The sequence below is a fragment of the Accipiter gentilis genome, chromosome 34 (genome assembly GCF_929443795.1).
Source record: "Accipiter gentilis chromosome 34, bAccGen1.1, whole genome shotgun sequence".
Classification (NCBI taxonomy): Eukaryota; Metazoa; Chordata; class Aves; order Accipitriformes; family Accipitridae; genus Astur; species Astur gentilis.
Genome location: NC_064913.1, coordinates 3,112,653 through 3,138,173, shown reverse-complemented (window position 1 = coordinate 3,138,173; position 25,521 = coordinate 3,112,653). Strand labels below are relative to the sequence as shown.

At 39.4% G+C, this 25,521-nt stretch overlaps 1 protein-coding gene across 2 annotated transcripts in view; it reads left to right on the top strand.

Annotated features, from left to right (window-relative positions):
• The window catches only part of PTPRR (protein tyrosine phosphatase receptor type R), a 155,398-nt gene that overhangs the window by 18,930 nt on the left and 110,947 nt on the right, over nt 1-25,521 (top strand). The window contains exon 1 of one of the 2 annotated variants that reach the window (XM_049792028.1): nt 16,497-16,609. The exons of the other annotated variant lie outside the window; for it this stretch is intronic. Within the exon in view, the coding sequence (XP_049647985.1) occupies nt 16,595-16,609 (15 nt within the window). The 5' untranslated portion in view covers nt 16,497-16,594. Of the gene's footprint in view, nt 1-16,496; nt 16,610-25,521 lie in introns of those variants that run through there. 2 annotated transcript variants of the gene reach the window in all.

Below are 25,521 nucleotides of genomic sequence, written 5' to 3'. Positions count from 1 at the left end.
TTTGAACCATCTACCTTCAAGCACACTGAAGAGCACAAGCAAGAGCTTCAGGTGCTACTGCTTTGAGAGGGGATTCAGCGGAAGAGTAAAGCACAGAAATGTATGTATCTGTAAGTAAATATCCACATGTGAACTAGGTATTCAGGCTTCAGTATAGGCAGTGGAAATCTAGCCTATTGGTAGTCTATTAAGCTATCTAGCACTTTTCTAAACAATTTCTGTATTAGTAGGGAGTCAGTACAGGTGAGGGACCATATCCAATAGTCAGACTCGATGTGATCATCCTGTTTTGGAGATTAGGACTGACACGGGCTATTTCCACATCAGTTTTCTCACTGCCTGAGAGCGGTACGAGATGCATTTAATCTGCTAGTAGAACGTAGCCTTGGTGTCTGCTTCAGGGTGAGCTGAGTCTCTCCCTAATCCCAAATGGCTGTGGTGGCAAGATTTCTACTGATGATAGCGGGTTCTTAAGCACCGACTGCGCACTGACTACCTACATATTTATATATATTCATACATGCACACAGACATGTACATTTAGTGCCATCTTAATCTGGAGCTGATCCCATCTTAAACAACATATTTTATATTGAAATAATGTGGAAAACCTTTCCAAATCTAGGCACAGTTCAAGTAGGTGGGCTGCTTCTGGGTGGCTTTGGGTAGCTGAAAACCATGAGGCTGTGAAACCGCAGCAGAACTGCTTTTACACTTATGTCAAATTCATCCCACAAATACCGCTACATCCTCTTGCCTAACTTTGCTCATATTACATACTTAAAGATGCATCTTTTTCTTGGTTACTGACATGGCCTAACACGTATAAGTTTATTCCTCCATCAGTTCCCCGTTTCCTGATGCATGAGGTTTAATTACCAGTGTCATGGCCCAGAACTCATCTACCTTATATGTTCCTGTATTTTATTTCATTATTCCTACCACTTTTTTTTCAGCTGGAAATGTCTATTTTTCTAATTCTTTGTACTTTCTGTGAAGCTAAGGCTTCCGCATGGAATGTCATCTCTGAGTTCCTCTAGTATCACACACGATGTCCTACTCTCTCCTCCTTCATGTATCCACTCAAGACTTACTTTTGGTGCAAGACTTGCTTTTTTCCTTTTAAAGATCAGCCAAAGGGAACCAGACTACAAAACACACTTTCTTGTGAACGATGAAATTGTCTCTACTGACTGGCTTTGTTAGAGTGCCGTAAGAAGAACTGCATGAGGAGAGCTTGATAAAAAGGTGGGGGCATCCAATCCTTCCAATCATTATCAGTCAAAAAAACCGTTTTCCCTATAGGTACCTTTTTTGTAGACATTTAATATAGTTTTCTCTTCATAGAAATGGAACAATGTCTGTGGAATTTGCTTTTTACTTTTCTTTAAATGAAAAATGCATGTTTTTTCTCACTGGTATTTTGGTAATATAAGATGCCCTCTTTTTCAAGTCAGAGTTCTACTGAATTAGAGGAGTAGGGTACAGAGAGCCTTCTGAGTCACAGCACGAAGCTGCGTGTGATCTTTCTGTGTACCAGAAGGTAAATGGCCTTCTGAGAATCCCGAGAAGATGTTCTTGTGTTTTTTCACTAGTAACCTGTTCCAACTTTCCCCAGCTGTCCACTCCACTGACTGACTGTTTTCCCATAATCTCTTACTAGTCTTTTCCCTGATGTTGAATACCTTGCCTTGATATAAGATAAAGTCTCTTCCTTTTTTTCAGTTCTCTTTGTTAGGAACTTTTCTGTCTTTCAAATACTGTGGCAGCGTCTGCTGGCACAGCATCCACCCAGTTAACTGGCCCAGTAAAGCTGTGGTGAACAATCTGTAAAGTTCTATATAAATGTTTCTGTCTCAGTCTGATAAAAATGCATAGAAGTCTGTGAAAAACTTTGATGGCTGAGAGTGATCTATTAGACCAGAAATTTAGGATTGCTTTTAGGCAACAGACCAAAAGTCATTCTTCATTTGGAAGGGAGAGGAGGGGAGAGGAATAGATCAGGCTGGGGATGTTCTTGCAACAGAACAGGCAGGGTTTCTGAAGCAAGTGGTTTGTTGTTGCTCATGCACCGTTTGCCTTCCATCATGTGTTGCGTGATACGTTACGTTACAGTTAGTTTGGAAGTTATTCAAAATGCTAATTTTATCTTCCTATTACAGCCTGTACAGTAAAGTCCTAATTCTCACTGGGATAGAAGTAGATGTATGTATATGTAGTTCTATCTATAGCTAGATGTAGTTACACTATGTTGTAATAATAGAAGTGACTAAGGAGCTGCTTTTTGAATACAGCACGAACCTGGGGTCTCAGCCTTGAGTCTGTCAGGTTCCGAATCCAAAGGCCATTTACCTTCCGCGGCACAGAAAGACCACACGCAGCTTGGTGCTATGACTCGGAGGGCTCTCTGTATCCTACTCCTCCTGTTCAGTAAAAGCTGCCGAAGCTCACTCCCTCTGTAGGCCTTGTGAAGAGGTGGTCAAAATACTTTTGAAAGTATATTAAGCTACAAAATGGCGTGAGCATAAGGCAAAAAATATGTTATGAGTGAGGAGAACAAGTAGTCCATAAAGTGGCAGGTCAACCAGTGCTGGGGCAAACAGCCAAGCTAACTGTCTATGAAACGTAACAAAAAGTCAGATGTCACTTTTTGTCACTTAACATCTGTTATTGCTGGCCTAAGAGAGGGACTGGCACTGGGCCAGGCAGAGGAGGCATAAATCATGTCTCTGCAGTGACTTCTCAAAGGAGCCTTCTGAGGAGTAAGATCTCAAAATCCAGTAAGGTATCAACTGTGTCCCTCTCCATTTCCAGGTCATGTGTTTGTCTTGTGCTTGGAACAACAGAGGACAAGTGTCATGTTCATAGACAGTGAAGTTTTAAGACCTTATTATAATTACAGTGCTGAATTGCTAACAAGCTCTAAATGTTAGTCACACATTACAACAGTGGGCAATATCAGTCAGTACCCTCCGTGTGATTGTTATAATCACTGTTGTGTCCCTTTTCACTTTACATCATGACCCTGGACATCAGGTCTTCACAGTATTTGGCTTCTAGACTCAAGTCCACCTTCTAATAAGAGATTGATGCTCACCATTATCTTAGTCCTTTCTTAAGTAATTATACTAGACATAACATCTGCAGTAAGCCTTGCCAATAGACCCAGTAGCCTACAGCTCTGTCATTCTAGATTTTGTTTGCACAAAGAAATCTAGAGAGTCTGCATTAGTTGGCCTCATTTGCTTTCTGCTTCCTTCTGTGCACTTCAGCAGGGATAATTGCATGCTGAACCATTATCATAGTACTGTGTTTGCTGTCAGTCTTTGTGGAAAACAGGAAAGATTGCATTAGGTTGTAACATGCACTAAAACCTCCTTAAGGCACTTTTTTGTCATCTGACTTGCAAAATGTTGAAAGAATGTTAGTGGGATATTCAGTAGCCCAGTGCTTTAATTGATTAGCTTACTGCTAGCAACTTTGGGGTTATTTTCTGTAACATTCAGTGGGATGCTAAACTTGCACAAAAGCTAGTCACATCTTTCACAAATTGCCTAGATCCTCTTTGGTCACAAAGTTTTCCTTTTCCTGCATTTTTTAGTGAAGGGAAGATGTTTCTTGAAGTAATTTAGTTTTCTTCATAAGCTGCACAGTTTAAATGAAAACTGGATTTCAGGAGCAGGCATGTTATATGTTTTTAAGCTAAAGCCTAAAGTTTCATTGACAGTTAGCATTGTGCAGTTCATCTGTAAGAAGGTAAGTGTCGGCTGTTCCATACTTCTTTCAGCTGTACGTTCCTATATTCCTTGCCAGTCCCAGCTATAAAGTAGATACCTGTGCGTAGCAGAATGGAATCTGCCGATGTTTTTCCATTCTTCAAGTTGTTGGGTTTTGTCCTCCAGGAAAACCTTTATTAATTGATAATTTTTAATTATTTTTTTTATTTTTTCGCAAAACAGAGATTTTCCATGATATAGGATTGAATTCAGCCACAGTTGCAGCCAAATCAAAGATCTTCACTTCTGCTTAAGCATTTTCAAGATATCTCAGAGGTGCAGGGGAACTGAAATGTGAGAGAAAGGCTGTATGCCCAAATGTAGGATTCCTGGCTCAAAGCCTTGCTCTAAAGGGGGTAGAGGAGAAAACTGAACCTGAGTCGTTCTTATTTCACATGATCTAGTCACTGAGCTAAAGGGTACAGAGTACCACTTATCTCATACAGATGAAATGATTTCTTTGACCCAAACCACATCGTTTCAGCCAGCTGAAAATTCAGAGAAGTGCTGATCTTGGGCTGATCCAGTACAAATTTCTTGTATGTGTTTTGATTTGGTCTCCAAAACAGGGAAAAGACCCACAAACAAACAAACAAGCCCCCTGCTGCCTCCTTATTACTTACGTGGCCCTATTTATTCCTGTGATTGAAGTAGACTTCTCTACCATTTCTGTGCCATGCTGTACCGAATTCCAGGAGAAAAGACCCAGAGATTTAAACAACAGTGGGTTTTCTATCCCTGCCCTTTGTTCGGCTTTATGACAATGCCCAAACTGCACTTTGGGTGTTTCAGCAGTCGGCTTTGGCGGTAGCCTTGCACTCCTTACCAGCTGGAACTGCACTGACTCCATTACCCTGAACAGTACTGACGGGCTTGTATTTCAGCAGGTGTTCAGGAGATTGCTACACCGCTATCAATGTTCTGTTTTCCTTTTACAAGTGAGCTGAAACCTGTTACTGCCTGAATTTGACTAAGGAAAAGGAAAAGTTTCCTGGCACGCAGAGTTCCAGGTGCCATCACTGGAATCACACACGCTTGATGTCCAAAATCATAAATGAACAAAATGGCCCTACTGGGGTCATGAGACCCACCAATAAACAAATCACAATAAATCTATGTGTTGTGTTGATAACAGTCAGGAATAAAGACTGAAGAAGCCCTTTTTCTTCTTTTTTTTTTTTTTTTTTTTTTATTTTTTTAGCACCCTCAGAGAGCTATCTTTGTGAAAACCCAAGTCCCCTACAGTAACATTTAAAAGGCAGATAAAGGGCACTCAGATAAAAAGACAGCAAGACAGCATGTGTTTCTTTATCAGTCAATGTTTTGTTGGACCTGGCAGTTCAGCCTCTGGAATAATCCTTTTGGTTCTTCACTTCTGACATCATTGTTAGGAAAAGTGACAGCTTCTATAAAGTTCCTCAATAGATGGTTCACAATGTGTTCTTGTATGTAACCCCTTAAATATTAAGCCTTATAAAAACTGCTTTTGAAAAAGAAAAATAATTTTTTTTTTATATCATCACTACATTAACATGATATTTTTAAAACACAGTGATATTTTGAATCAGACAAACATTATTAGGGAGCAGAAGAGGATCTTTTGAACAGACTTTTTAAAATGCTTCATAGATCAGGTATTACTGCACTTTGGCATCTCTTTTGCAAAAAATAAATACTGAATTCTGAAATGAAATGCACAGGCTGGGAGAATATTGGAGTTTGAAAGTGATCGCATAGCTGTCAACTGAATGATGTGTTTTCAGTCACTTCAGCATCGAAATGGTTCGTGGAAAGGGAGATAACCCAGGGAGGTAAGCAGAGAGGTGCAAAGTCTTTGTCTGTCTTTTGTTGTTGTTGTTAAAAGCATTTAAGTAATGTTCTGCTGTCCTTCCTTTGAAGGTCAGTTCTGACTGACAATTTGTAATGGCGCTAATTCTTATTTGGCTCTGCACCACAATAAACTGGTGGAAAATACTTTTAGTGGATATAGTGCTTTGAATTGAGTATGTGGTATGAAAAGTGTTGGGGGTATATATCAAGAGTGCTGATATAATAGCATTGAATAGTGCAGGAGAGTGGTTGACTGCTATATCTATGTTTATTTAAACATGAATTGAAACAGATTTACATTTCAGCCTTTATTAACTGTTGGAGAATAATAGTGGAATGCCTACTTTGTACAGATTTGGCTGAGGATATGCATTCTCCTTGGGAATGCTCATTGTGTAATACACTGTAGCATAGAAATCAATGACAGTATAAATCAAGATTTTTACATTTACAGTATGCTAAAGTAAATTTTGCTTGATTTACACAATGTCATTGATTGAATTCAATTTGATTTTTTGCCCATTTTCCTGTTGGTGTTTTTAGAATAAGAGGTCATCTTTTTTGCTGGTACTAATTGTACTAGTAATCTTGTTTCCTTTTTGAAAAGGCACTGAAAGAAATAAGGATCACTTCTGTTACAGTCCTGTGGTGTTCTGGCAACACTGAGAGCTGCTGATATGCTTTCTCTGTGCAACACATAAGGTATTGTCTAATTAAGAACACAGCTCTGGAGGCTTACCTTTACAAATAGATACGATATTTCAATTTTATGTAATAAAAATTATTTCACATTATAACAGTTTAGTTTCAAGTACTGTACCATGTAGTTCTATAGTAGTGCAGTCTTCTGAGCTGACAGATCATTAAACACAAATGTTTTAGGTTAGTGGAAAAATGACCTTAAATATTGCACTCCTAGAGCCTTTGCATTCTTCAGGCAAAGTAAAACTAAACCAGTATAGAAACTATATTCCTTGTCTTAAGGTGATGATGAAAAATAAGCATGAAGCAGACGTTGTCACCAAAATCTCTCTCAGAGGCCTTCTCTGGAACGGTGCTGCAGAGTGCTGTGGCTCTGCCTAATTAGCCACAGTAAAAGTGTATACAGGCAATAGAAATTAACTTGAATATTAAAAATACTCACTTCCTTTCTTCCACTTTTTTCTGTTTAAACTATAGCTGCACTAGTTAAAGACCTCTCCCCTTCGTCCATTGCCTACTGTGACATAAACTTAGTTTTGAGTGTTTCTAGATTGACCCTCATAGAAATACTCTGTTAGAGGATGGCTGGGGTGGGAGGAGGGAAGGTGATAATTAGCTGTAGGAACACCTCTCTGGCATGCTGTATACATACTTCTGTGGTTGGAACAAGAGACTATTGACTGGAGTTGGGAGAACAAGGGAACATAAAATGCAAATTTAAAAGACCACCCAGATAATGGAATAGCAAGAAAGCTACTGAATGTTGATGAAGAAAAGTATGAAAAAAACCCCCAGCAACTGACCCCTCTAGAAATAGGTAATAGGACAATAATTACCTAGATAATTTGAAATCCATACACTAAATCAAAAATTTGATTGTAGCTTTAATTTTTAAATATGCTTCCTAAGAATCTGCCTGAAAATGGATATAACCTTTAATGAAATAACTGTAATGTGAGGCTTTCAGTAATGAATGAATTAGAAAACCATATGGATGCATTAAGTAGAGTAATAAATGTGCCATACACAAAAGTAGGACATCCATAAATCATATATGATGTCCCTTCTCATCAGTTCCTGGCTCTTTGAGTCTTAATTGAAAGCCAGGGTAGCTGGATATTAGAAAAACTAGATTTGTTAGTCAGATAACAGACAACTTTCATTAAAGCATTAATTAATTTTAGAAGGCTGAGGGCCTGATACATTAAAAATACTTGCAGAGCAGTGCTACTTTAGTCATTTTTTTTCTATTTTAATTACTGTCTTCCTCTGGTCAATGGAAGTTATTAGTGTTCTACTTTAACTTGCTCAGCGAGCATGATGGGATACTATTGTGTTTATAGAATTAAATATTGTCTTGCTCAAATAATTCCAAATGCTTCAAATGGCTGCATGGTACAGTAACAAAAGTAAGATAGCTATTCTTACAGTAACTGTGAGTGAGCTTGTTTCCTCTTTCAAAGGAAGAGATTTGGAAGACTTGTGTTAGGCAGTTCATTCTATGCACAGTCCTTCATGCCAGCAGAGAAAAAGGAACACTGCAGAAAATACCTTTTTTGCTTTTTCCTTTTCACTTTTCTTGTATTTAAACATACTAATTTAAAATATCTTTTTATCACCTTTAACAGTTTCCCTCCTGGAATCTAATCTCATGAAGAAGATGGCCAAAACAAACATTTTGCATCACTCTTACAAAATGAGAGCACAACATACATGCTGAAATTAATGTGAGACTTAAGCTACAAGCTTACTCTGCCAAAGAGGGACACGTCTATGCCAAAATGATCAGGGTTGTTTTAATAAAATACTTCAGGAAATTTTTTAACAAATAACTGGATTTCCAATATTGGTTCTAAAAATATAAAAGATTCGGTCTGACTAATATTATTCAGTATGAATAGCACATCTTTGTGGTGGTGATAATATGCTAAAAAAAGTAGAGACAGGCAGCTTATTTTCAAGGATCAAATTTATTTCTGTACAGGTGGTAAGAGTAGGATGTTTTTATAATTAATTCTCCATTATTCAAAGTGAGGGACTAAGGGATGTTGTAGATAATGAAAAAACCCCCGATAGTGTAACAATATAATGATATAACATAGTAAGATCATGATGTAGGGGTACTGGGCACAGAGTTAGCTCATATCTATCAGGGTTTGCTAGCCAAGGTCTAGCATCACTGCACAGAGCTGGCCGTCTCTAATCAAAAAGTCCCTTGGAGTCCCAATGCCAGGGAATGTGTTGCAGAACATGAAGAGCATCGGTATCAGCGCTGAGTTACGGTATCCTCCTGAGTCTGAGCTACCACTGCTTAAGGGCAGCTTTGGTCTCTCCACATTCATGTGCCATTAAACTGAAATCCGAGGGCAGCTGAGCAGTGACTATATTTCTAGGCCAGAGAATGTATTTCTAGGCCAGACTCAGATGCTCCAAACTGCCCTACCTACAGTCAAACACCCTTTCTCTCCTCCTCATGTAGTTGATCTTTCTTCTCCTGAATGCTACCAGTTTGTTTGGCTGGCCAGCCAGGTGCATTCAATGGTTGGCAATGCTTTCTCTTGGCCCACATCAAATTCACTTTTGCTTTCTACCATTATCTTTCAGCGGACCGTCAAACTGGCTTGGCTTACAGCTGTAGGCTTTCCTAGGGGCTAGCCAAAATTTCCTTGCGTGCCCTCTTTGACTCATGGGCTGCCAGTTGACCAGTCCTGATCTGTTATGAGCACAGCCCTATAAATTCTTTTCATTAAAGGTAAGAGACTTTGAAGAATCCAGTGCTTTTGGCATGCTGCATATTCATCTCTTTTGATCAATCACTGCAGAAATCAAATCCTTCAGAAATGCCTGTCTGCTGCTTGAAAGGACTGTTCAATCACTGTGGCCTCATTAATGTCTTGTGCGTTGCCAGTCCCAGGGATCCCAGCCTTTGCCAAACACAGCTGTCTAAGTTTGGCAAAGGCTGCTAGCTTTTCTTTGTCTTAATGTTGTTATAACCCTCTCTATCCATTGCTCTGCTGCTATTGATCTTTGCTCTCTTGGCCATGTTACTACTATCGTAGTTTCTTCACTTGTAATAGAAAGGCATTGACTATAATCTTTGGCTCCAATACATAGTAATTTATTTTCTTGGCTTGTCTACTTTAACATATAAGCTACATCTTTGCTTTCTTAAATCTTATTCTGCCTGGAGGCTGACTGACTGCCTCTATCTTTGGCTTTATTTTTCTTTCCCTTGTCTCTAATTGTGGCCTTCTTTCAAAATTACTTTGAGGCTGATGCATTACAAAAGTACCTTCGCTTTGCTATCACATCAGCTGCCAACTAGCTCTCTAGCAGCTTATTAGTTATGGAGTGGATCACTCATTCCTTGTAGCAATTGAGCTGTACAGGAGGCTGATCAAGAACCACCGAAATGAAGTCTTTTGAGTCAAAAACTCAAGGCAGAGGTATCCTGAAAAGAAAGTTCCTTTTTAAAGAATTTTGAGGCTTGATGTAAATTTCTGAGGTAAAAAAAAAAATTAACTAGGATAAAATGGTGTTTTGAGTTTGCATGGCAAGGTTTTAGTAGCAGGGGAGGGGTCCGCAGGGCCGGCTCCTGTCAGAAGCTGCTGGAAGCTCCCCCGGCTCCAGCCGGACCCGCCGCTGGCCCAGGCCGAGCCCCTCAGGGACGGCGGTAAAACACCCCTGGGAGAACGGATTTATGAAGGGGAACCTGCGGTGAGTCGGGGGACTGAAGTGTGAGAGCCCCAGCCCTGCAGACCCCCAGGTCAGTGCAGAAGGAGGGGAGGAGATGCTCCAGGCGCCGGAGCAGAGATTCCCCTGCAGCCCGTGGGGATGAAGACCACGGTGAGGCAGGCTGTCCCCCTGCAGCCCAGGGAGGTCCATGGTGGAGCAGATCTCCACCTGCAGCCCAGGGAGGAGCCCACGCCGGAGCAGGGGGATGCCTGAAGGAGGCTGGGACCCCAGGGGAAGCCCACGCTGGAGCAGGCTCCTGGCAGGACCTGTGGATCTGTGGAGAGAGGAGCCCACGCTGGAACAGGTTTGCTGGCAGCACTTGGGACCCTGTGGGAGACCCACGCTGGAGCAGGCTGTGCCTGAAGGACTGCAGCCCATAGAAGGGACCCACGCTGGAGCAGGTCGTGAAGGTCTGTCTCCTGCGGGAGGGACCCCACGCTGGAGCAGTGGACGAGTGAGGAGTCCTCCCCCTGAGGAGGAAGGAGCGGCAGAGACAAGGGGTGAGGAACTGACCCCAACCCTCATTCCCCGTCCCCCTGTGCTGCTGGGGGGGGAGAGGGAGAGAAATCAGGAGTGAAATTGAGCCTGGGAAGGGTGGGGGAAGCTTTTTTTTAAGATTTGGTTTTATTTCTCATTATCCTACTCTGATTTGATTGTTAACAAATTAAATTTATTTTTTTTTTCCCCCAAGTCGAGTGTGTTTTGCCCATGGCCATAATTGGTGAGTGATGTCCTTGTCCTTATCTCTACCCATGAGCCTTTCATTATAATTTCTCCTCCCCACCCCAGCAGGGAGGAGGAGTGAGCAGGCGGCTGCATGGTGCTTTGTTGCCAGCTGGGCAACAAATGGAACTATTTAGACCCTGTAATTGGGAGGTAAGGAGGAAATAAGAGTCATGCATCACAAAATGGCCAAGATCCCAGAGCTACAATGGCATAGAGCTACAATGGACACTCAGGTTCCAGCGCCTCTTTTGCCACATCCTGGTAGGAGCCAAGAGTCACGAAGAGGAAATTATTTAAATCATCCAAGTCTGGTTATTTGGTGTCTTTGTTTACATTTTAGGATAGACCTGAGACAGGCTCATGCAGGGGGTGTTGTCAGTGCACTTGAGACCGGTCTTGCCTTTGATATATGGGAGTTCCAGAAGGCCAAGTCTCTTTTAGACACTGAAATGCTTTGCTCTTCTTTCCAGATCAATTTTTGTTTAATTATTTGGACTGAGTGGAATCAGTGGTGTTGGCAGAAAAAGATTTGTCTGGAAGTCTAGTCATTCAATTAATCATGTGGCATACGGAGGACAAAGCAATAATTGCTTTGCAGTGCTCCTATTCTGAAGCATACACAGGTCAGGGACTTGAGCTGACATCTCCCACAGCCAGTATAAAGCTCTAACCACAGATCTCTTGCTTATTCTGAAGTAAATTGATCTTCTTCAGGTCTTCAGCAGCTTGGCCCCTAGTGAGTTTATCAGCAATGTATTATTTCTCAGCAGTATAAGACCTGCAATTTTGAGAAGAAATTCTGGGGACGGGAGCTGGAGAAAGAAGCTATTCTTAGCTGTTCCTTTGCTAACAGCCTGTACAAAATCAGGAGGCAGCGTGTCGGCACGAGTCTCAACACAGATTATCCTGATAAGGTTATACTGAGTTCCTCATACAACCTAGGTAGCAGGGACTTTCTGCATCCTTGCTAGAGAAAACAGTTGAAGTAAACACTATGAACTAAAAATGCAGACAAGTATTTCTGTACAGGGAGGTAAGACCACATGCAGCCCATGTGCTTTATCTGGTAAAGTGGGAAGGCAGAAGTTGATATTCAGAGGCAGTACCAGACAGGTTACATAAACAGAAAGGAATGAATAAAACTTTAGTGTGGTGAGTCTAGCACACTCCATTATTCTCTGTTTGGAAAGATCGCTTATTACCCATGGAAGCCTTTTAAAAATTCTCCATGTATAATTGGGAGTCATTTAGTTAAAATCATAATGTCAACTAGACAATCATTTCAGCCAAACTTACACTACATTACTTCGGCATTGTTCATTCTTTCCTGAATTGTATTTTCTACTGGGACTTACAATCTAATACTACCGATGTGAATTGATGTGAAACTTATGAGAATAAGAGTCCTAACTGCTTGATATGTTTTATGTTGCCCAGTATAAAATTTGTATTTCTCTCCATTTAATCAGGCATGTAACGTATTCAAAAGCATTGATTCAGATTGGTGCAGTTTTCATACATCCTTCCTTTTTTTTCATCCTTTTCCGTTTTGGCTAACCATTTGGTGCTTATCGTGCAGTTTTCTCTACCCTTTTTTATCTCTGTCTTTCATTCCTGTAATAAGTTTGCTGGAAATACCTTGTCTGTAGTGCGTACTTAAGACATTTGTCTTACCATCCTTTCAAACAGTCCCCGATGATTCTGGTCTTTCATCTGCTCCCTCCCTGACTCTGCTGTGTGCAAGTTGTATAAATCCTTTAATCCTTTCCTCATCCAACCCTTGGCTTGTCTTTTTTTTTTTTTTTAACATGTGTTTGGTTTTCAGGCTATGATAGGGAAAATATCTAATCTTACCCAAAATCTTTCATAATAAACTCGAACTTGGAAGAATACTTTAAATAGCACATTCATCTTCCTTGATCATGCCCCCATATAGCTGCTGGAAGTGAAGGTCTGCTTCCCTCCCTGGAGTCCCGCACTGCCCTCCTGCACACTTCTGCCTGGGCACACATCCCTTCTTCTCACGCCTTCTCATTCTTCTCATATTCTACTGTTCTACCCTCCTTTTTGCATCTCTTCAGTGCTACCCCTTATCCCAGGCCTACTACCAGGGCCTTGGCTTGCCTTTGGTTTTAGTCACCTTCACCTTTGTCTTTCTTTTCCCCTTTGTCTTCTGCTCCTTCCTTTAATCTTGTAGCCTCAAACCATTTTACTGATCTCCTTTTCCTCTCCATTTTTACATATTTCTTAGCCGACACTTCTCTTTGGTTCCCTTGACAGTCTTCCCCTCTGCTGTACATGCTTCTTTTTTGCCCAGGGCCCTTCTGTTACCAGATCTCTGACAACCTTGTGGATATGCAGACATTTTCTTGAACTGTAATGTACATCTTCTCACCATATATTGTGACAGTACAGCAGGTGTTCTCAACTCTGATTTTAGTTAGATGTTTTGGCCTGGGTTGGTTTTTTTGATTATTTTATTCATGGCAAATAACTGCTGTGGTTCACTGTATTTCTAAACCTGTTTGCTTATTTGCTTGCGTTAAGCTAGGAAAAACCAACTAGAGAATATTCCTGCTGTTGGTATAGGGTTGCCTTGCTTTTGCAGTGCTCCATGGACTTCTGGATTCCAGGTGCTGTGGGGACTATTGTGAAGCATGTACACCCATGTACTTACAGATCTGGAATTAAATGATGGTATAAGTGATTTCTGAAAATCCCATTTATACTCGGGACGAAGATATACTTTGAAGTCCAAGATTAAATTTTGCCATTTTTGATGAAGTATTATAGAAAAAAATATATTTTCACTTTGAAAAGGTTCATGTTTGCCACATGAGTGGTGACTAAAAGAACTAAATGTCTGCTCAAAGACAATAAAAAGTTATCTCAGCTGAAGTAAATACTCATTTAAGATTAGTTTATTATAAGGTGTACATGTCAAAGGTCACTTAGCAATATAAAAATGTCCAGTGTTTCTTAAGTGTAGGCCACTGAATGAATTGAATTTGTCCTCTGTGGAGTTTTAGAGGAAAATGTCTAGCGAAAATACCTAGAAAAATAACAATATCGTCCACCAGATGTCCCTGTACTCACAGGTGGTAATGAACAATATTCATTCAACTGTCTAATTGCTTTTATTAAAGGCAATTTACACACAGTTTATGTATTTCCCAAGTCTCTGTTAACCACTGTGTAATAAGATCATGAATAAATGGCAATTACGTTAACAGTATTTGAGAGCTATAGTTATGAAAATAAATTCCAGGAATTCACTGTTAACTTCCTACTTGCCATCTCAGTTTTGCGTGCTTTCCCTTCTCTTGAGAAACAGTCTATCTTTATCACACATCGCATGGTAGAAGTGATAAATATTGATCTCTTATATTTGTAGTTTATATAAATTTATATACATAAATATAATTAGTCATATAAATATTACCAATCAATATGTTCTCGTCTACCTATCTATCTATAAAAGACTCTAAGTTACTAGAACTGACAGAACTAGTGAGTTGATGGAATGTGTGCTTTTGTGGAGATTTCTTTTGACTTTGGTAGCTATTGGAGCCGACTCTAGTCGTCGTACCTGCGTTCATGGAGGGTGTTTTGTTTCTCTCAACTGCTCCCTTAGCTCATCATGCAGCATGTTGTGGCCAAATGTTGGGCTGTCACACATCCATGCACATTTAGGGGCTACAGCAGGACTGTGAAGTATCTCTTATTGAGTGGTGACTTAGGCTACTGCCCTCAAATCTGTTGGTAATCCTCTACCTGACCATACCCACAGTGGGAACGGGGCAGGTCTGCCAACACGCGTGCCCTTGAGCATCGTGGCCAATTCGAAGACTCAGCCCGACTTTCTAGCCGTGCCACGACACAGGCAGGACGCCTTGTCCTCCTTTTCCCTGGGATGACTAAGCTGCCAGAAGAGTGTCTGAATCGCTGCTGGGAGCAGAGGGGTTAGCACTGCCGACAGCTAGCGTGCTTAGGGACAGACACCCTTGGGCAGGGAGTGGGACTTTGGGTTGGAGTGGCCTCCTTTAGGGTACGAAGGAGGTACATCTCTTGGGAAAGGCCACGTGCCTAGTGCTCCAGTGGCTGCCCTGTGTCGTTTTTCTCTCCTTTTTGCTACAAGGAGCTGGTGGGAAGGGCACAAGACGTTTGTGTTAGCAGGACCTGGGAGAGACACTCGGCAGACCCAAGCGCTCCCTGCAGTCTTGACGTACCTAAGCTGATCCAAGGTGTCTGGGGACCTGTCGTGTAGACCTTGCTTTGGGCCAGACGTATTCCTGCAAGAATCCAAACATATGAGCTCGGGCAGACTACGGGTTTACAGAGCCAAATCTTGTGTACCTGCTAAACAATACACTTGTGGAAATCTCATCTCGAACAGGAGCCACTCATTTATTCTCAAGAGTAGTCCTGTTTTGTGGAATTAAGCTGGTGCTGAATGCATATTCCCAAGAATGCATCCTGTATTTAGTGCTGATAAGTTAACTTGAAAGTGTGGCTAGCGTTATAGTTTTATAACTGTGACTCTCCAGATGTTTCTGTGTTTGGCAATGTATTTCTTGAGTAGAATGTTTGGTTTTAATAATGGTTTTATAACCAATCTGCTGCTTTCTAATCATAGTTACGGAGTTTTGCAAGATGTATAGCCTTGAAGATTTCTGTTGAATGTTTATGGATTTATTTATGGGCATTTCTGTTGTCTTCTGCCTTTTTTTAAAAAAAAAATTAAATGGTATCTAAAAAATTCTTATTAAACCAGGTAAATGTTTATTGCCTTTTGATAATGATGACGGAGCAAATGATACAGTTTCTGTTGTTTTTCAATGTGTTTGTGATTCTTTTAGGGAAGAATATATGCATGTGACTTTCCTGATTGGTGAGCAGTTATGTAAGTTTTCATACTAGATACATAGATTGATTCACCAGTAGGAATTCTGTCTTAATAAGACGACTGCCTTCTGGTGTCTAAGCACTGTAAGCTTGATTAAGGAAGGGGAAATCAGTGGGAGCCAAAGGAGGCAGGAAGGGAGTCGGAAAGAACAAATTTCTTAACTAATTTGGAGAAAATAAGCCACTTCTGAAAGCAGCAGACATCCTTATCTTGGTGGATGTGCTAAGAGTTTGCCTTTCCTAAATTAAGATGTCAACTAACCCTTTATATTTGTTACGTAAAAATGTGTCTTGTATTTATGTATATTTGCGTGCATGTATTTCAAAATGGCATATTGCATGGACAGTTAAGTGTTTTCTTTTGACTTTTTGGTTTTCTGTTTCCACAAGGCATTATTGTCTCTCTAGAGCAGCTATCAATCAAAATATTTACAAAAAATGTTTACTGCCATGGCCCAGTAAACAAGGCATGAAAGGTTATTCCGAGTCTGAGTATTAGAAAATGCTACTCAGATTTTCAAATACGTAGACCCATACAGAAGTAATTTATTTTTAAAATATTTTTTTCTCCTAAATATATTTATTTTTATTATTTTCAGTTTGTGATATACCATGATATTAATGAAAAGAAGCTTTCAGGAAGAAGATTTAGTGGAAGTAAAAGGTTTTATGTGCATTTTAGCCCAACAGAGTGAACTAAATTTATTTCAGTCCACTGAGCTAACTATATAACCTAATCCTGTTATTTTATTTGCAGTTTCCTGGATTATCTCTAGCTCTTTAATCTCATAAAGTACCGTGTTTATTAAACTGCTTGCATGTGTTGGGGAAAGGCATTGGCTGAAAGAGACAACAAAATTTCTTGCACAACTTCCTTAATTTGAATCTAGGAATGTACACCACCTGAAGCAAAGGCAGTAATGAAGTCTGATTACGTAAGTGCTTGTAATTTTTAAATAGATTTGTGCTTAAAACTAGAAGGAATGGTATAAAATAGGCAAAGGTATAATAACCAAGTTGTGACTTAGCTGTATTTTAGCAGTATGTTGCTAATACTGCAACAAAAGGGCTCTTGTCTGTAGTTACCTGAAAATGCTCATTACATCATGTGATTTTAATGAGCTAAATTTCAGTTTATAGAACAATCTAGCACTGATTAATTCTACAGTGGTGGTAGTTATGAAATATTACAATACTTGTGCTAATCTTCTATAAAATTTATATTGTACAAACATGGATAAGTTTTGGTCAGCAATGGCCTTTTTTTATAAAACTGCTTCCATAACACTCTTTTTAGAGGAGTTAAAATCCTCTTGCTGTGACTTCTTAGAACTGTGTTTACTGACAGTGAGTGTAACACCTGTCTTTAATACGGTAATGCTTTATGAGGAGAGTTGACAGTGGATTTTTGAAGTGAGGGAAAAATATAGGTGGTAGAGTAATTGTTTTAAGTAACTATTAACCATATACATTTGGTTAAGAGTAGTTTATGTGCTATTGTAAAGTGAAAATATGGCTAGAAAAATTGTGAAACAATTCAGCAACTCTGAGTATTATTTATACGATGCCTGTTGTCCTGGTTTCAGCTGGGATAGAGCTAACTGTCTTCCTAGTAGCTGGTACAGTGTTATGTCTTGAGTTCAGTATGAGAAGAATGTTGATAACACTGATGTTTTCAGCTGTCGCTAAGTAATATTTAGTCTAAAGTCAAGGATTTTTCAGCTTCTCATGCCCAGCCAGTGAGAAAGCTGGAGGGGCACAAGAAGTTGGCACAGGACACAGCCAGGGCACCTGACCCAAACTGGCCAACGGTGTATTCCATACCATGGGACGTCCCATCTAGTTTAGGAACTGGGAAGTGGGAGGGCAGGGAATCGCTGCTCGGGGACTGGCGGGGGGTTGGTCGGCGGGTGGTGAGCTGTTGCCCTGCGCATCATTTGTACATTCCAATCCTTTTATTACTACTCTTGTCATTTTATTAGTGTTATCATTATCATTATAGTTTCTTCTTTTCTGTTCTATTAAACCGTTCTTGTCTCAACCCAGAAGTTTTACCTTTTTTTTCCCCGATTTCCTCCCCCATCCCACTGGATGGGGGAAGTGAGTGAGCAGCTGCGTGGTACTTAGTTGTTGGCTGGAGTTAAACCACGACACTGTACAATGGAAAAAAGGTCTTGGATTATATATATATTACTATTTCTTTAATTCTTTTCTTTCATGCTTAGTGTACCTCCATGCCTGTACGTTTTTTCTATCACCTTGGTGTGGATTACAATATGTAGGCATATGAAAAATACCCGTGTGTACTTTGGGCCTGCAGGTGTTTCTGTCCCAAGTTTGTGTCTCTGGGGATCCATTCAAATGCTGGAGCATCTATTTGCCGGTGTGTTACTGAGGGAGGGGAGCTGAAGGTCCAACCCTGGGGACACTTGCCCAAACTGAACGTGCCTTAGATAAATAGCGGCACAGGACATCGTACTGGGTTCATTTCTACTTTGACGATAAAAGAAAAGGCTCGAGTTCACTCGTAGTTTCTGCCTACACAGGACTGAGCTCTCAGGACTTGTTCTGAACCGCTGTTGGGATGATATCTGTGGTTGCGAATACCTTTCTGATCGCTGCAGTACTTGCTGTTGGTCAGTGTGACACTGAGCTCTGCCCAAGAGCTCCCGGCCAGAGCCTTTAGACCACTGCAGCTGCCCGGAATGCAATTGTCCTTCATTTCTTGTCTCGTCCTTTCTTTCTTCCCATAAGGGCTAATAGCACTCACGATACGCTTTTTTGAGGACAAACCTAATGCCTGATTTTCAGTGAACTAATCTGTTTACATTTGGCTTGGCTCCATCAACGACAAACAATATTAAGTCTATTAAATAGCATCCTGGTATTTTAGAGCATTTGTGCATAAGTTTTGCAAAACAGTGCTTGAAAGTTGTTTACACAATGAAAAAGGCAATTCTCCTAACTTGGCATATTAGGTATTTCTTACAATGTTTGGATCGCAGTCCAGTGTAGATGTAATATATTCACAAAGGCAAAAATCCAGGAAAAACCTTTCCTTCAGCAGAGTAGCTGAAATGAACAAAATGTTCCTGTTCTTTAATTGCTTTTCTTTCTATGACTTGCCATATCACATAATAACATGAAATAAAACAAAAGTGCATCTGTCTAATCTTGTAGCAGTCATTCAAGCTGAACTCCCACGTACTTCAATTCTAACCTCTTCCTTTTGGTTGTGTTCCTCTTGCTACAATAATGGAGGTGAAATACCTGTGACAGAAGTACTAGAGAGGGTGGCACGTGGGAGAACACTGGTTTACTTGGATAACCGTGGCCTTGTCAAACAGCCTGTATGATTCAGTTTTGGGGAGGAGGCTGGGAGAAAATGATCTTCTGAGAGCCTGCAGCCTTTGGAGCAGGGCAGCTTCCCAACGCACATTTCTTCTGACTACAACCATAAACCTGTCAAGGTGCACTCATGTTCCAGAAACTACCGCACTCTTAGACATTTTAGCCAAGCAACTCCATATTTTCAGCTTCTAAAGATCATTCTTATGAGCATCTGCTTTCTGGTTTGATCACGTAGCCCCCTTAGAAGCCAGTGTGGCAAATAAGGACACATTTATGGTGCGTATTGCAAAGAGCTAGCTGTAAATGAGCCGGATCAGGTATTGGAAGCAGCGTGGCCATATCGCGTAGTAGCCGTAGCTGTGGTTAACTTCTAAGTTTCAGGAAGGTGTTTGGGTTTCTCTGCGTTGCACCTCAAAATGCCGCGACTCAGCAGGTGGGTGCTGTGGACATTTGATGCACGGGAAGGGACCATGCGGCCATAAAACCTCTTTTCTTCTGGTTCTTAGCACGAGCGGGAATGGTGCCACTGAATGTTCTCCGAGATGCAAGATAAAATAGTAAAATAAGACCTCTGTCATAAATAGGTTATCAAAATCGGTGCATGATATATATATATGTGCTAAATAATATGTTTATTAGTAATCATGACTAAGAGGAAAATCCATTCTTAAGTCTCTGAAATGTATTAAACATTAAAAGATGGAATGACATTCTGTTCAGAAACTTCAGCATAAAATGAGATGAGGTACTCAGTGGGAGATGTTGCCTTATTGCTCGTAAATTAAAAATGAGTACTTGTATGTGTTTGGTTACTCTTTTCTAAGAAAGAATTGCTAATTGTTAGTAACGAAGTAAAAAATACCAAATACTGGTATGATTAAATATTTACTGGATAAAAACCAGGGAACAGAATCCAGGACTTGCCTCCTTCTATGCCTAAAGCAGTCACTAAATTGGAGAGTCACAGTCACATTTGTTCTTAATCTCTTCCCTCAAAAATCTGGGTTTCTTATCTATACACTGAGGCCGCTTCAAAAGGATGGATGGAGAATGCTGGAAGTCCTAGAATAACCTCAGGCTTGTTAGACAACACTCACTCTGGGAAATGTGGTTTGAAGTCTCCTTGTAAAAGGGAGAATATTGGACCCACAACTTTTTTACTTTGGATTACATCCCTAATCCCTAAATTACTAGAAGGAAGGAATAAGGGTACAATAACTCCCACAGTGTATTAGGCATAGGAACAGGCTGAGCATAAACAGAGTCCTCCCCCAGAGCTCTGGGTATGAATCCTTCTGATGTGGGATAGGATTTAAACCGTGTCACTGTCCACAGTCATCTTAGTTTGGTCATCAGCTCCAGAACAGATTTTACACATGACCTGACTGTTTATGCCTCAGTTTCCCCTCCATTCAGATAGGATATTATTTGATTTTGCCATATACAGAGGTAGCTGCAAATATATATTCATTAACAGTTTGTGAGTTTCTCAAATACAACAGTAATGACTTTAGAAAGGAAAAAGCCTTCAAAAAGTTAAAACCAGTATACCAATATCTCTGAAAAGGTGCTTCCAAAGTGAATTTTCTCACACTAACAGCAAGGAAAATCCATACTCCCAGAGTTTCATAGAGGAAAAGATACTGATTGAATTGTCTAGCTTTCTGGGTTCTTATACTTTGAGTTTACGATGGGTTTATATGATAGGATTGAGTTCAGTAGCAGGAAACTTGATCCAGAAATATGGTAGGTGTTTCCTGTTCTGTATTACCTGAAATAGATAATTCTTAGTCCACAGCTAAAAGCATGGCCTTGTTTTCACTGCAAACTTTTAGACATTAATTCCGTGTGTTTAGATTTGAGTAAAATCACTCACAGTTTACATTAAAATCAGAGTTCCAGGAAACTTATTTATTTTAATACTAGGTCCTGTAGAAGATTCAAAGAATAGAAATTTTCTGTGCAGGATATCTCTTTAAAACTTTAAGACTTAGAACAAAAATCACAATACAGGCTTGTTGGTATTATGTCACAGGTAACACATTCAGTAGGTTGGATCTGGATTTACCTAATGAAGATATATCATTTGTTATGAATCTCTCTCTTATGAAAAACATGGCATTAATAGAACTGTAAAAATTCTGACATGATGAGAGGTCCCTCTAGTAGAAACAAATCTAGATTTGCTTCTGTGACAATTTAAGGAAAGTATTTTAGTAAAACTATCAGTAAAACTGTGAATCAGACTATCAATATGTTTATTTTTTTTTTTGAGTGAAAGGCTTAATTTGCAGAGGAGGTGCTGCATGCAGATGTTGCAGGTAAGGCAAAAGCAGGGCATGAAATTACAGGCTGCCATCTGTTTTAACAAATTAATTTTTCAGTTCTGCCAGTCAAAATTTAAAATTCATGATTAATGCATGGTGCTCAGTGTGAAGCTGTTAGAATGACAGGCTGTTCAACATTGAATTCTACTACAGCTAACAAGGCAGATCAGGGAGGTCAGAGCTTATTTCTTGGAGTCTTACACAGGCAAGGAAATCCTTCTCCTCATCCTTAGTATCTTGATTTCAGAAAGCTCGCATCATCTCCAATAAGTTTTCTTGGAAAAGAGAAGGCTATGAGAAAGAGATGATTGGTAAGACTCTATTCATGTTATTACATGTCTTTCAGTATTTTGCAGAGGTTGGTGGTTAACACTGCAGATAATCGTCCTAAACCAGAGAAACTCTGTAAGCAGTAGTGATTATAAATTGTAACAATTATCTCACAAAGGATGTTAATTATAAAGGTAATGGGACATGCTTTTAAACTCCTGTATATCTTTCCTTTTTTCTCTTTTTTTTTTTTTTTTTCCTTTTTAAAGGAGAACCTTTGAAATTTTTGTGTTATATTTTTGTCCAACATAGTGGATATTCTATAGAAAATTATGTAATTTGTTAGATCAAAATTCACTTTCTTAGTTTTCAACACACTCCCAGCCTCCAATTTTACCATTTATTCTTATTTTCTCTTTTGCTGTTATGTAATTCAGTAGAATTAATTGTACCTGTGCTTTTTTCAGGGTTGATTTTTATTCATCTTTTTTGCATTTTCCATTCTGTAATTCTTAAAAACTTGAAATGATTTGGATAAGTTAAATAAGCAGTAACAAAAAATACAAAGCACAGAGAGAAAAATAGGAAAACTGGAAAGGAAATGAAAATAAATAGCAAAGCTGGAATTAATTTCTTCTATTCCATTTGATGGCAAGAAACTTGGACTGGGGTTGAAGAATTAGAGGGGGAAAAAGATGTATCATAGTTTTTCTTTTCCAAAACTAAATCAGTGTAGGAATTCCAACTGGAATAAGGTCAAGTTTGCCCATTTGTTTGTTGGGGGTTTTTTTACTTATAAATTTCATATTAAAAACATTTAAAGGTTGGGGGTTTTGGTAAAAAATAAGACCAGGTTATTTTTCAGTGGGAAAAGTTTCAGACAGATTATCTCATTGGGTCTTCTGGGGCTTACGGCTTTTTTGCTCCTGTGGATTACAGTCATGATTTGGAAAAGTTTAGGAGCTGTTCTGTTTGCAGTGATCTGAGCAGCATTCCCAAACTGCCAGGTACCAAGTTGCAGTTCTGAGAGGTTACAAACGCCAATGCCGACAGTCTATTGATCACCAGCTCCCTCAGCTAAATCAGCTGGGCAAAAAGAATTTCTAGGTTTCATTTGCACTGTTGTGCATTATCCCTTATTTGACGTACGATATTGTATGTGGATGATGCATAGTTAAGGAAGAAAAATTAAATCTTCATTACGAAGAAAATATTGTGATCTGGATCCAACTCTCAAATATTAGACTTTGTATGCTTTCTCAAATGAAAGAAAGAAAGCAAGCTACAAGAAAAAACACTTTAAATTATATCTCATCTTGCAGAGTCTGTCGTGGAGAAACCAGAGAAGTTCTAGGTCTCCTAACTGCTCCTGGAGGTTTCCACCTTTCCCAAGAACTGTTAATTGTATCTGCCATGTTGTCAACTCTACATCCTTGCAGTGGCAGTATGGAGGTGAAGAAGGGCAGTCCAAGCGCCAGGTTTTACGGAGAACAGGGCGGCGTTCTGCAGTTAGAATCAAAGACCAGTGTGGGGCTGTGAGGAACGGGCACTGGCAGATTGTGTACGTGGGGAATCGCTCTGCAGGGCGGCTTCACGTGAATGATTCAGGTCGATATCTCTTGAGCAAAAAGTTTGCAGTGGAAAGGCATTTGTGATTTAAGAGAAAACCATACTTATGTTTTTCAGATTAGCAGACCTTCTCGTTATTATTTTTGAAATTTTTGTTAATGGCCTTGTGATCCTGTTTCAAATTTTCTAACAGCATGGTAAGAACTTAAAAATGGATTCAATTAAAAATACATGTATCTTTCAGAGAAAATAATTCCCTCAGAAACAGAGGAAGTCACGTTATCTTGTTTAACTCCTGGCCTTGCCTTAGTAACTGGATAAAAGAATTTGTATCAAAGCTAGTCTTCACACAATGTGTTCTCTACTTTAGAGTTTCTGTAGCTTACAAATTATACCAAATGTACTAAAGGCTTTCAAAGCATGTGGTTTCTTTCTAATTCTAACTGTGATTGTGTGTGTGGATCGGATTTGCAGGACAGTCACTTCAGGATGGAATAGAATAATTAGAAAAGGTCAGTATGTACGAAAAACAGATCTATCTACAGATTGTGATAGTACAATTTCCAGTATTCTAGGGAAAAGAGGTGATCATTCAAAGCAATACAGGCAATATTTAATACATTCTGTTTCTTTTATGCATGCATATGTGCACATGTGTGTGCGTGCATGGTATCATTCAGTGGTGTCATCATTTTGAAAGTGTTCTCCAAAGCATTTTCCCACGTGCATGGTTTGCCAGCACATTTTCCTCAAAGTAGCACAAAGTCTCCTTGCACAAAATAGCACCTAATTGCCCTGTCCTATGTAACTCCCCATATATATATATATATATATGTATGTATGTATAGGTATACACATTTCATATTTATTTTTTTTTTTCACACAGTCAGTGTTTATGTGTGGTTATTATGGTACAAGTCTCTAAAATGCTTAATAAACTTAATTTTCATAAAACAAGTCTGTCAAATCAGGTTTCAAACACCCCAATTATTTTGGGGTAGAGAATTTTACAGCCACAATATTCAATGAGTGGTGATTTTTTGAAAACCTGTTACTGTTTCTATGCTTCAAATGTACACTGCAGATTTGCACTGAGGTAAAAAACTAAGTTGTTTCTAGGTTGCTTTTTGTTTATCATATTAAAAACCATGGTCTGTTCTTCCCTGGATGCGTACATGTAACTCCCATTAGAATTACAGTAAGTATCACACAAACACGGAGGAGATAGAATAGTTCCCCAAGGCCTTTATGTTATCCTCCATGCATTAAACCATGTGGAGCGGAACAAAATAGTCTGAAAATATGAAGGCTTTTGAACTAGGGCTATTGAACTGTATTATCCTTGCTGCACTAATTCCACAGAATCAGCAGCAGCAGCAGAGCTGATACAGACAGAACCCCCCCAAAAGTACACAGATAATTTTTTCTAGCCTTCTGGAAGGCAGTGCGGGACAAAAGGCTGCTCTGGTCTTGTAGATATGGTTGGTAAGTTGCAGAAAAACTGAAAATTATTGGGTGTAAGGAAGAAATTTTGTCGAACACTTTTTTAAAAAGTCTGTTCTCATTCAATAGTGCCTTTTATCTGTGTATAGGTAGTATTGATACATTGATGACTAAGGTCTCTCAATAGGTCATTAAAGAAATTATTAGTGTTCTTCAGCCTTAAAGCTGGTGGAAACATGAAATTTTCATTCTGAATAAAGCATTATGTCTTTATAATATTAAAGAGTTTAGATGATTTGGGGAGAAAGTATATACTAAAGCGGTGTATGCTACTGAAACGGCCTTCTATAGTAACAACTTATTCCGTCAGAGGGTTTTGACCAAGTTTTTAGGTTGCTTTTTCAGCAAAACTAGGACAAAAATGTAGCAAGCTTTTGGCCAGTAGCTAAACTAGCTCTAAAGCTAATAATGCAGGTGTGCAGTTTCCATCCTCCAGATGTGTCAAACTATTCTTTTAAATGTGACCTCACTCAGAAATATCAGTTCTTTGCAGAAAATTTAGGGAAAGCTAAAAATTCTAATGAAAATGTTTCTTGGAAAACAATTAATTTCTTTGGATTTTTTTTTAAAAAATATTTGGGGTATATTGCATATATCTTTATGGAAGATATGCTTAGGATTTTCTGAGCATATTCTGAATGAAATTAACAGCTTGGTCAGTAATTTAGTTCTATTAATATATAATCTCCGTTACCATGCCTTTATCTGTTTAAAGTTCATATGCCTTCCTGGCTGTGATCATGAACTCTTATGCAGTAACCATAGCTTGCAAATATTTGTTCACTTATTGCTGGTTGTTGTCCTTCTTACCTGTAATAAAGCTAAGT